The sequence below is a fragment of the Apodemus sylvaticus genome, chromosome 10 (assembly GCF_947179515.1).
Source record: "Apodemus sylvaticus chromosome 10, mApoSyl1.1, whole genome shotgun sequence".
Taxonomy (NCBI): domain Eukaryota; kingdom Metazoa; phylum Chordata; class Mammalia; order Rodentia; family Muridae; genus Apodemus; species Apodemus sylvaticus.
In genome coordinates this window covers 28,129,547-28,141,693 of record NC_067481.1, presented here as the reverse complement: position 1 = coordinate 28,141,693, position 12,147 = coordinate 28,129,547, and the positions used below count along the sequence as shown (strand labels likewise).

Below are 12,147 nucleotides of genomic sequence, written 5' to 3'. Positions count from 1 at the left end.
GGGCTTGCTCTGTGACACTGAGCAAGTCACTTTCTCTCTCCACAGACTTTAGTTTCTTGGTCTAGAAAGTGTGGCTAATGAACCAGTCAAACATCATGACCAGATGTGGTGAATCTGAGAACAGCAAAATCGGAAGAGTCCAAAGGGCAAATTGGCATCTCTGGGGATTCTCAGAAGGGAAACTGAGGCAGAGACAGAAGCACTAGAAGCAATAAGAAGAGCTGCAGGTATTTTTTTTTTATTTTTATTTTTGGGTGCTGACTCCCAAGAGCCCTCACCCCTCCCTACACCATCTGCCTGTTTGGAGTCGGAAGTCCAAGTAGGCTAGGAGCGGGAATCAGTTGTAGACATAGTCACAGGTCAGCAGCTGTGAGTGGTGCAGCTAGAGCTGGAGCTAAAGGGGGACACAGAGGATAGAGGGGGTCAAGGGTTCCAGACTCCTGTCTCCCTTATCCTGACCCTCCGGCCCTGACTGTTTGGCAGTGGTGGGGACAATCCAGCAGTGTTGAGCATCCGCACCTGGGGGCAGGCAGGTGGGTGTGATCTCTCATATCCTACCAACTTCCCCCAGCCTTGAGATAAAGGCTCCCTTGTTTCTTGGTTGGAAGGTGGCACTGCCCAGCCAGACCCACCTGACAGGGCTCTCAGTGCTGGTCCAGGATGAGGGGCATCTGTGCGCTGTCTACTCGGGGAGGTAACCGCTCTCCTGTACGAACGTTGAACATGGGCAAGGTGGATAGAGGCCGGGGCACCTCGCGGCTGGACGCCATCTGCCGAAGCTCCTCTGTATTCCCGTGGATGGAACAGTGGTGAAACATCTGGATGCTGGAGACGTGGAGACACAAGCAGAAGACCCTCAGCTCTTGGAATTAGCCTCTAAGAGCTAGCCTGGCACTGCCTCAGAGCCACCCTGCTCTCTTCCTACGGGGTCAGGTTGCTGGGACACTCAAACACAGGTATGTGCCTGTGCCCAGTAATTGAGACAAGGCTCTGAGTGCGGACAGCCTTGATTTAAAACTGTATGTTCTTGGATTAACCTCTGCCTCCATTTCTCCCAACTGTGAAGTGGTAATAATAATGCCCATATCCTAACATAATACCCATTGTAATGCAGAGTAAAGAAAATATAGCTGGCTGTTTGAAATAGTGCCAGCATAGAGGACTCACTCAATGCCAAGGCAAGAGCAGATACCATATTTGCAGAAGCTGGGTTTTATAGTCTAGTGTTGTGGTTTGGTTTGTTTAAAACTTAGAGGGCCCAGGCCTCAAACTCCATATAGACTGAGGGTGACCTTGAACTCCTGACCCTCCTGCTTCCATCTCCCAACTGCTATCATTACAGAGGCGCGCCATGTGCTCATGAGTTTACATGACATTTCACACATACGAGAGCCTTCCCAACTGGCTGCATCCCCAGCCATGTAACGTTTTTATATTCCCATGGTCTTCTCAGCTCCTTCTAACTCTTCGCAACCTTCCTCAGTACCAGCTCCAAGCATCAAGACTCTCTCCTTTCCTCCCGTCCTTATGTTCAGCCGGCCGGCCATCTTACCCATTCCTTTCTCTCTTTTGACCTAGCTTTTGACCTTCCTGGGGCTGTCTTCCCCGTGACCCACCAAGCTCTGGATCCCATTACCCAGGCTTCTTTAACCTCATCTCTGTTCCTTGGGACCTGACACAGCTTCCCCACCCTACTCTTGCTTCCCAGTCTCTGTTTCAGACCAGAGTTTTTTGGGCTGTCTTCAGCTCCAATCTCAGCAACTTGGAAACCCCTGCTGCAGAGAGCGGCCACACCCCACCGGAAGGCCCTTCCTGAACTCCAGCTTCAGGTCCAGCTTTAATCCTATGTGACAGTCCTAGGTCCTTGCCTTCTGTTGACCCAGAGCAAGCTGCCACATGTCTGAGTTTGAGTTTGAAGCCAGCTTGGGCTGTACCATAAAGCCAAGTGAACCCAGGAGCGGGCTTGCCTTGTTTTTTTAATCACTGGGTTTCTGCTCTTACTGCTCTGTGACATTTGGTAAGCTGTTTAACCTCTCTGAGCTATTATTATAGGAAGCTATAATTTACTCTAGCAAGCTCAGCAATGAATTTGACCTCCAGGAGAAGTTTTTTTCATCTTTCTCATTCACACGAACCCAGGTTTCCTCTGGTAACATTTTCCCAAACTCCTGATCTCCAGGTCAGAACGGAGACTTCTCTTTATAAATAATAGTTTTTGGTGCCGGAGAGATGGCTCAGCAAGTAAGAGCACTGACTACTCTTCAGAAGGTCCTGAATTCAAATCCCAGCAACCACATGGTGGCTCACAATAATCTGCAATGAGATCTGACGCCCTCTTCTGGAGTGTCTGGAGACAGCTACAGTGTACTTACATATAATAAATAAATAAATCTTCTGGAAAGACCCAATGCAACAGTATAGGGGAATACCAGAACAGGGAAGTGGGAAGGAGTTGATGGAGGAACAGGGGGAGGGAAGAGGGCTTATGGGACTTGCGGGGAGTGGGGACCCAGAAAATGGGAAATCATTTGAAATGTAAATAAAGAATACATCAAGAAAAAAAAAAAAAAGAAAGAAAAAGAAAAAAAATCTTAAAATTTTTTTTTTTCTGCTAGGCATGGTTTGAGACCAGCTTGGGCTGTACGATGAATCCATCTTAAAAACAGTTTTAAAAAAATATAGACTTGAGTTTTCTTAAAACTTGAGTTTTCTTAAAACCGAAGCTCCAGGCAGGCTGAAGAATGCCTCCCCCTTTGTCACTCCGCTAAGGTCAGAGAAGGATCTCTACCAGACGTACACGTCCCAGTCAGCAGACACCAGCTGCAGCTAAGAGCCCGAGACGTTAGACCACTGAAAGACAGGCAGGCCTCGTGGAGAACCAGCTGCACTCCCCTCGGAAGCGGGACTGAGTGCCTGCTGGCCAGGAAAAGAAATGAGGTCACTGTGTGAGGCCAGGGGAGGGCTAAATGAGCGCCTGAGTGTGGAATTCGACAAACTGAACTGACCAAAACATGGTTTTCCATCCTAGATAAGGGGAGCCTGTAGGGATGAGAGCCAGAAATGCACAGATGCTGAGAGGAGCCAGTGAGGCAGGTGCGTCCCGCATCCTGCATCCCGCATCCCGCATCCATCCGCATCCCAGGGAAAGCCTTCATCGACAAGCCCCTCCCATCCCTAGCCCCACATAAGTCTCATCACTCTGGGAATGCACAGGTGGGAAAAAACCTCCCAAGAGCAGGGCAGTACACATCAAACCCTGTGGCGCTTTCCTGGGGTATTCATGTAAGTACTGAGGTAAACAGAAGGACAGGCAGCTACTGCTGCATACAAACACATACAAACACACATGGACACATGTGCACACACTCATGGTCATTGGCTTCTCCCACCTCTACACCACCATCAGACAATCTGTCCCCAGCACACAGACCCACAAGGCAATGCCACCAGGGCCTGGAGAACTTCGTGACAAGTCTGATCTGATACAGGTGACAGCCAGGCAACAAAATCACTTCTGTGGCCAATTTGAAAAGTGACAGGGACAGAGAGATGGCTCAGTGGTTAAGGGCACTGACTGCCCTTCTGAAGGTCCTGAGTTCAAATCCCAGCAACCACATGGTGGCTCACAACCATCTGCAATGAGACCTGACAACCTTTTCTGGTGTGTCTGAAGACCGCTACAGTGTACTTACATATAATAAAAAATCTTTAATAAAAAAAAAATAGTGACAGACATTGACCTACATTAAAATAACCACATCTGGTAGAATTAAATCAACACAAAACTCAGGCCAGCTAAGGCTGATAGAATACAAGGCAAAGGTATTCTGTTCCAAGCAGAAGAAGGAAGCAGATCTTCCTGACATCAGAACTGCACATGAAGCAGGAAAACTAGAAGTGGTAAAATACACCAGTCCCAAGGAAAACATCACAATACCAGTGATACAACTCATCAAACATGGCACAAACAAAAATATGTGTATATATATATATATATATATATATATATATATATATATATATATATATGACAATAAAACCCAGCCGGGTGGTGATAGCACAAGCCTTTAATCCCAGCACTCGGGAGGCAGAGGCAGGCAGATCTCTACGGATTAGAGGCCAGCCTGGTCTACAGAGCAAGTTCCAGGACAGCAAGAGCAACATGGAAAAGCCCAATCTCAAAACATAAAAAATTAAATAAAGCCAAACCCTTTATGTTTCTCCTTTAGTTTTGAGACAGGCTCTCATGGAAGCCATCATGACATCCATTGGAGGCTAGGTGGAGATCCTCCTGCCTCCAGCTCCACAGAGCTGGGGTTACAGGCATGGACCGCCACAGCTGGTTTGTTTACTTGTTAGTTTGTTTAAAATATTTATTTATTGCTATATGTAAGTACACTGTAGCTGTCTTCAGACATACCAGAAGAGGGCATCAGATCTCATCACAAATGGTTGTGAGTCACCATGTGGTTGCTAGGATTTGAAATCAGAAGTTTCAGAAGAGCAGTCAGTGCTCTTAACCACTGAGCCATCTCTCTAGCCCCCCCCAACCCAGCTTAATATAGCATTTTTAACAGTTTTATGTGGAAGACTGATCAATTTACACAAAGCAAGGAATTGCATTTTACTAAGGAAAGTATATTTTCTGTTAAAAATTATATTTCTTGTGTTTAAAATGTATTGGAAGAATTCAGCTGTTAAGGTGCATGCCTAGCAGGCAGAAAGTCCTGGGTTCAACCCCCAGCACCATGGAAGCTGGGTGTGGAGGCACACCTGTAATTTCTAGCACTCGGAGGAGATGATAGTAGAACCAGAAGATATTTTCAGCTGTATATTAAGGCCATCACCCTACTCAAAAAAAAAAAAAAAAAATAAGTAGCCAGGCAGTGGTAGCACAGGCCTGTAATCCCAGCACTCTGGGAGGCAGAGGCAGGATTTCTGAGTTCAAGGCCAGCCTGGTCTACAGAGTGAGTTCCAGGACAGCCAGGGCTACACAGAGAAATCCTGTGGGGGGGGGGGGGGTGGAGTAACTGTAGCCAGACATGATGGTGGCACGTGCCTTTAATCCAAGCACTTGGAAATCTGTTTGAGGCCAGCATTTATATATGTGAATCGCTGGCCAGCCAGAGCTATATAGTTTGACCCTGTCTCTGCTAGGCAGTGGTGGCACACTCCTTTAACCCCAGCATTCAGTAGAGGAAGGTGGATCACTGAGTTTGAAACCAGCCTCGTCTAGAGATAGTTCCAGGATAGCCAAGGCTTTACGGAGAAACACCATCTCAACTCATTTCCAAAAAAAAAAAAAAAAAAAAAAAAAAAAAAAGTTGATCTCATCTCAAAATAATAAACACCAAAAGTTAGCATTTTTCCACTCAGAAAAACAAAACTGCAATGCATAGAGACTGTTGGCAATCAAATAGTGGTTTTAAAACTAAGGGCTTGGGGGGCTAGAGAGATGGCTCAGCAGTTAAGAGCACTGACTGCTCTTCCATCCTGAGTTCAGTTCCCAGCAACTACATGGTGGCTCACAACCATCTGAAATGGGATCTGATGCCCTCTTCTGGTGTGTCTGAGGACAGCGACAGTGTACTTATATACATGAAATAAATAAATAAGTCTAATTTTTAAAAGTTAACACTGGTTTTTAAAAAAAAACAAAAAACTGAGGGCTTGGGTTAGGGATATAGTTCAGTGGTGAGACACTTGCCTAGTGTGTGTGAAACCCTGGATTCTATACGTAGCCCCACCACTAACTAAGTAAACCTGAGGACTCCAAATGTCCTAGAATTGGTTCAGAAATGCACATATATTCCATATATGCATGGCCATTCCCTGTGCGAGGTCAACCAGCTACCGCCTTCCCCTGAAGGGCGTCTGACACATCAGATGTCCCCACTATCTGCTGCTTCAGACCTTCCTCAGAAGGAACAATGGAGTTACTGTGACCCCCACAGGATTCTGCCTACCTCACAATGACCCCTTGAGGTCATTGCAGAGATAACTTCACCAGCCCCTGAGCCCACAGCACAAGTCTGCTGAGGCCAATCGTGGGTGATCATCCTCGGTCCTCTCTCTGGCCGAGGTGTGGCCCAGACCCCCCCTACAGAGGTGCCTCTGAGGGAAGCAGAAGCCAGAATACAGCCCACCCACTACTGAGAGGAACAGGGTGGCCGTTTCCAGCCACCACCCTGGAGATCCTAGCACCTGGTGCTCCACAGACATCTCCGCAAGAGAATCAGAGAGATATGCCGCTGGTGTCACCATCTCCAGCCTCAAACGCCGTGGTGGCCGGAGACCAAGATGCCAGCACATCACAGGTCCCAAGCCAGAGTGAGAATAAAACTGGACCCAACGTCGGGACCCAAACCCTGCGGAAGCCCACCATGTCGAAGGTGATTCTGAGGGCTGTGGCTGACAAGGGGGTACACAGCCGTGTGTCCCTCGCTGCCCTGAAGAAAGCCGTGTCTATCACGGGGTACAATATGGCCCAAAACACCTGGCGCTTCAAGCGTGTGCTCCAGAACCTGGTCAAGAAAGGCATGCTCAGGCAGGTGACCGGCAAGGGCGCCTCCGGCTCTTTCCGCCTGGGCAAGAAGCAGGCCTTCAAATCCAAGCGCCAGGCCAAGAGACGCCAGCGGAGGCAGAAGAGGGAGCAGCCTGCGCAGCGCCGGTCTGGATCGCGCCGATCACTACTAAGCTCCAAAAGGAGCAATAACCAGCTTTTCAAAGGAGTTCGTAGGGTGGCTAAAGGCCGCCGCCATTAAGAAGGCAGGTCGGGCAGGGTGCAAGGCTTGCCATGAAGTGGGAATAAAACCCAACGTATTTCACAATTGCCTTCGGGAATCTTTGGGGTCCTGGGGGGTTGGAAAATTAGGCCGACCTGAGGGGCACGGGGATGAGGGGCGGGGGCTGGGGCAGAAGTCAAGGGTAGGGGGAATCTAAGGCAGAGTAAAACGGGCTTGGGAAAAAATGTGGTTGGATTTAAAGCATCTGTTGCCACATCCTCTCCTCATGGACAGCCCGGAGGTAAACCAGGTGACTGGCTGACAATGGGGAGGGAGGGAGGAAGGAAGGGAGGGAGGGAGGGATCGAGAGAGGGAGGGAGGGATCAAGGGAAGGAGGGAAGGATCAAGGGAAGGAGGAAGGGAGGGAGGGAGGGAGGGGAGCGAGGGAAGGAGGGAGCAAGGGAGGAGGGGAAGGATCAAGGGAAGGAGGAAGGGAGCGAGGGAGGGATCAAGGGAGGGAGGGATCGAGGGAGGGAGGGATCAAGGGAGCGAGGGAGGGAGCGAGGGAGGGGGAGGGAGGGAGAGAAAGGAGAGAAGGAGGGAGAGAAAAGAGGGAGGGAGAGAAAGGAGGGAGGGAGAGAGAAGGGGGTAGGAAGAAGGAAAGGAATGAGAAAGAGAAGGGAATAAAAAGGAAAAGTCACACTGGGAGCCCTTTGCTGCCTCAGGCTCTTTCTCTGGACAGAGGCAGGTCCCCTTTCCCTATGCCACAATAGCCTCTTCTATGACCAGAACACAAGAGGACAAGGTCAGTCAGCCCGTGGGCTTAGACCCCAGATAACCTGCTGCTCATAGAGACTAAAGGGTTCAACTCAATAATAATGCAGGGGGCTCCCCTCTCCGGCCCTCTCCCCCCCCCCAACTTTGCTTTACTCACTCAGAGGTAGCCATGTCTCTCTTCAGCCTGTGGGGAAAAGCAGAAGTTGGGGAGAGGGGTCAGCACCAATCTGGCTTTGCTCCATGACATCCCGAGAGCTCCCAGGTGGGAATTCCACGTGCTTACAGTCAGACAAGAGTGGATCCTCCTCGGCTACCTAGAAAGCCCCCCCCCCCGCGCGCCCCCGCAATCCCCTTAACAGTTGAGAAGCCCATTCCCTGAGAAGCATGGCTCCCCGAGTCCCAGAGTGACCCTTTCGATGTGTCAACCTGCCCTGTCCAGCACACCCACCGTCCTTCACGCCGACAGCACATGATGTAAGCCAGCAGCAGGGTGAGCAGCAGAGCCACCAGCAGGGGCACCAAGAGGGTCACCAGGGCATCTGTTAGGAAGTCTCGGCCTGTGGCTTCCGTGGGCGGGCAGAAGAATGGATCGTTCCCCAAGATCCCGTCACCTGGAGTAGGCACCTCATCTAGGGGCTCTGGCACTGACTTGTCTACCTGCAGAGAGTCGGGGGCTGACCCAGGCATGACTCAATGGACACAGAGACACCACGCCACCCCCTGCCCCCGGGGGCCAGGCCAGAGGATCTGCAACCACCAACCTATAAACCCCATATAACCACAGGCCTTTTTCCTACCTGTCTCCTCTAGCCCATGTGACTACAGAACAAACATTGGATGAGAGGCCAGGAGAAGCCAGTTCCAGGAGAGGCAGGCATGTACAATGATTAGTGCTGGTGCTAGGCCTGGGCTGCCCGAGTCTGAACTCTGACTTAGGCTAGTGATTCACTGGGGTGACTTGCCTCAACATGAATTCCTCAGCTGTGAATTTAGAGTGATAAGAGCGCGCCAATTCTGCCAGTGAATCTCAGTGATGAAATATGCTGGAGGTACGGTGCCCAGCACACGGCTTTCAGTAGGTCATCAGTGACCCTGATGGAGTTTCCTTTTGCTGGCTCCCAGGAGCAGGGCTCCAGCCTGGGCGTAGACTCTCTAGGGTCCTTTGAAACATCACCAAGAGCCACAAGTTGCTTCTTACTGCAGGTTGGCTGGCTTGGTGACACTTCCACAGGAAGCAGACAGAGGTGTCACACAGATGCATGACTCTTGCTTAGGAATTCCTGGTAGTTTTAGCTGAGCAGTTCTGGGACTCCAAGCTGGAAAGTCCAGATGTAGGCTTTGTCGCCCTCTTGTGGTAAAAGATAGAAGTGTGTGCATGCATGTGCACGTGTGTGTGTGTGTGTGTGTGTGTGTGTGTGTGTGTGTGTCCATGACAGAGACATCAGACCTGCTGAGAATCAAACTGACACTACCAGAGAAAAAAGGCTGGGCTAGAGAAATCATAGCTGGAGCAGACTTGAAGACTGTACCCCCTCCTCACCAGAGACACATTGCACCAGTCAACGCGGAAGTGGGGTGCCAAGGTGTCATAGCAGGACAGTAGTGGAGGCTGTCCCTGGGCACAACGGGCATAGCTGTCAGGTGATGCCACCATCTTCAGGCAGGTGGAGAAGGGTGTGGCAGAGCCCACCTTAATGTATACCCTGGAGCAGAAAGGAACGGGTAGGTCACAAATCTGTTGAGCTGGGGTGGGGGGAGACAGGGTAAGTGGCCCATGGAAGACATCAGGGCCTGATGGGAGAAGTCACAGTCCCCAAAACCTGAGACCAAGGCAGAGCATCGCATTGTTTATACACCCTAGAAATCTTTTAACAAGTTTTCATGAGGCATCAGAGGTCAGAGTCCAGAGGCCAGACAAGGGTTTGGGCTCAGGGAGGACAAAGAGATGGAAGGGAATGTGCAGTCAGGTGAAGACTGAGCTCATCAGAAGAGATGAACACGGTGAAGGTACGTCACTACAGCACTCAGGAAATCAGGGAGACAGCTAGTCATTCAACCAGGAAACCCTTCCCGAGTTGCCCCCTTACCCTTCCTTCCGGCCCTCAATAGGAAGAGGGACTCGGCCTCCACGGTCCAAGGCAGAAGTGATGTTCAGCAACTGGAGATCCCCTGGCTCCCAGAGTCCCCCCAAGGCGGTGAGGAAGCGATTGGCAGGTGTGGAGGGCAGCACCTCCTCCACGTCATGGCTGCGCACCAGGAACTCAGCTTGGTACGGCAAGCGGGGACCTGGGGAGGCCGAGCGGGCGCTCAGCTGCACCCCACTCTGTGCTAGGCACTCCGGGTGCTTTCTAAACAACTCCAAGCACCCCCATAGTGCCCACACGGCCTCTATCCCAACAGCCTCGATACAACACAGGCTCCAAGTTCCGTTCCTTGGGCCTGTCTCCGTTTCTACGGAGAAACCCTGTCTCAGAAAACAAAAACAACACAAAAAGATTGTCACCAGTCGGGGAATGGAATAGGAGATACCTTCGGGGTCGCCAATCAGCAGCAGCAGCCTCTGTCTAGTGGTGTCAAAGCTGTCCCGATTGTAGGCGGTAACCTGGGGGAAGGAAAAGTCTGAGGAGAGGCTCTAGGAGGATGCTGGCTAGCCACACAAGGGGTGTATGCAAACTACATGCAAATAGGCAAACATTAGCACCAGTCCGGCTGGCAGGGTCACCCTTAGGCCCCAGTGGCCACCCCCAGGGTCTGGATGCCTCTGTGCTGGCACCTCGATGACTTGATGCCCACGGTCTTCTGGAGTGGGAGTGCCATAGAGGAAGCCAGGGTTATAGGGACTGCGCTGTGTGTAGTGCAGCCACCTGGGCAGGTCTGGATGTCCCTGGAGGTGAGCGTGGTAGGTGAGTCGGACAGTGGGTGGCACCGCTGATGAGAGAAACAAGAGAGGAATGGGAAAGTGGAGACCGCACAGAGAGTGCCTTGGGCCACTCCCGGTGTCTGGTCCCTCTCTTACCAACGTGCTCTGGAAGGCGCAGGAAGGTGGCATGTTCCAAAGGATGCACAAACACGCGACCCACACGTGGATGTAAAGTTGTCTGCTGGGCCTTGGTGTCCCTCAGTCCTGCCAGGAGACCTATGGGGACCCCCGCCCCCATAAGTCCCAAACGCACAGACAGCTTCAGTCACGGGCAGAGGTGAGCTCCCTTCCCCACAGTGTTCCTGGTTCTCTGAGAGCCAAGGGCTCCTGGCCTGCTGCTGGGGTGGGTGGGGTACAGATCCTACTCTGCTGCAGAGTTTAGATGGTGACAAGAGCCAGACTTTTGTTGTCTTTGAATTCATGGAAGGGATCCACCCCAGCCAGCTTTTCACTCCATATTTTAGGCTCACGTGGGAGGGGACTGGCACTCGGTTGAGAAAGGCTGTGTATGCTCGGGTGACTTGGAAAAGAGCCCCCCCCAGAAAGGGGGTAGCCATTCCAAGGCCTCCCCAATTCTCAGAGAAGAACAGAGTCTGAGCTTTAGGCCAATAGGAGCCCAGCAAAGTGGACTTATCTGCCACTCCCTCTGCCTTCCCTCTTAATGCCAAATTTAGTCCGCTCTGGCAGAATTAAGAGTCACAGCCAGCTCATTAAAGGGCCCACAACCCTCTTGGCCTGTCCCATCATGCCCACCCAGGGCCCGAGGACCCCTCTGCCCTCAAGGCTCCCTCTGCCCTCTTGTTCCTTCCTCCAGAATCCAGCTCCCAGCCCTGGGTCCCTGAGTGCTCATTAGCTCCCCAGAATCCTCTAGGTCTTACTTCCCCACCCCAAACCCTTCTGAGGACCCCCTACTCTTCTACCTCATAACTCCTAAATTCCACCTCTAATTCTGTCCCTTCCTGGAAGAAGATCCCCAACTTGCCCGCAAGGAGAGGAATCCAAGTCACTGCTGCAGCCATTGTTGCCCAGCCAGTGAGTGACAGGGACAGGGACAAGGGCTGGAGGAGCAGAGAGAGGGGGAGGGAGGGGAGGAGGTGTGGCAGAGCAGCTGGGGCCAGCCTTGCCCAGAGTGCCGCCTCTTCCCATTCCCAGAGTGAGCACTGACTCTGGGGCAGACACTGACCTCACCCGTGGTGTCCCCTAGTTGTCCCTGGTGACCACAGTGGGTTTTATCTGGCGTCTATGTTTTTTAAATACTATATATTTGATATACTATTCTGCATTTCACTTGTTCCGTTGGTTTTATTATTTTGTCTGTTTTGCCTGTATGGATGCCTGTGCGCCCCCTGAAGGCAGTGCCCCCAGAAAGCTAGAAGAGGGAATCTGATCCCCTGGAACTGGAATTACAGACCTGGTGGTTGTGAGCTGCCATGCTGGGAACCGGATATTGAACTCTGGGCCTCTGGAGGAGCAGCACAGCAGGGCCCTTAACCACTGAGTCATTGTTCCACGCCCTTTGTGTTTTAAGAGTCTGTCTCATGTAGGCCAGGCTAGCCTCAAACATGCTGTGCTGTGAAGATGACCTTGGGTTCCTTATCCTCCTGCCTCATCTCCTGAGTCTGAGATTACAGGGGTGTACCCCCATGCTCTGTTTTATGCAACGCTGGGGACCGAACCCAGGTCTCTATGTTAGTGGGGTGCTCCATCAACTGGGCTCCATAAACG

At 51.4% G+C, this 12,147-nt stretch overlaps 2 protein-coding genes across 2 annotated transcripts; one reads left to right on the top strand and one right to left on the bottom strand.

The window, feature by feature from the left end:
• Window positions 1–240: 240 nt before the first annotated feature.
• On the bottom strand, window positions 241–11,462 carry Sgca (sarcoglycan alpha). The gene is made up of 10 exons (XM_052195145.1): window positions 11,405–11,462; window positions 10,519–10,638; window positions 10,276–10,430; window positions 10,032–10,104; window positions 9,590–9,788; window positions 9,043–9,205; window positions 7,951–8,159; window positions 7,660–7,686; window positions 633–825; window positions 241–394 (listed from the first exon to the last, which is right to left on the bottom strand). The coding sequence occupies exons 1-9, from the start codon at window positions 11,439–11,441 to the stop codon at window positions 645–647; spliced, it is 1,164 nt and encodes a 387-aa protein (XP_052051105.1). The 5' UTR covers window positions 11,442–11,462; the 3' UTR covers window positions 241–394; window positions 633–644.
• Window positions 6,246–6,764, top strand: LOC127693894 (spermatid-specific linker histone H1-like protein). The gene has a single exon (XM_052195146.1). It carries the CDS (start codon window positions 6,246–6,248, stop codon window positions 6,762–6,764), a length of 519 nt encoding a protein of 172 aa, XP_052051106.1.
• Window positions 11,463–12,147: the final 685 nt, after the last annotated feature.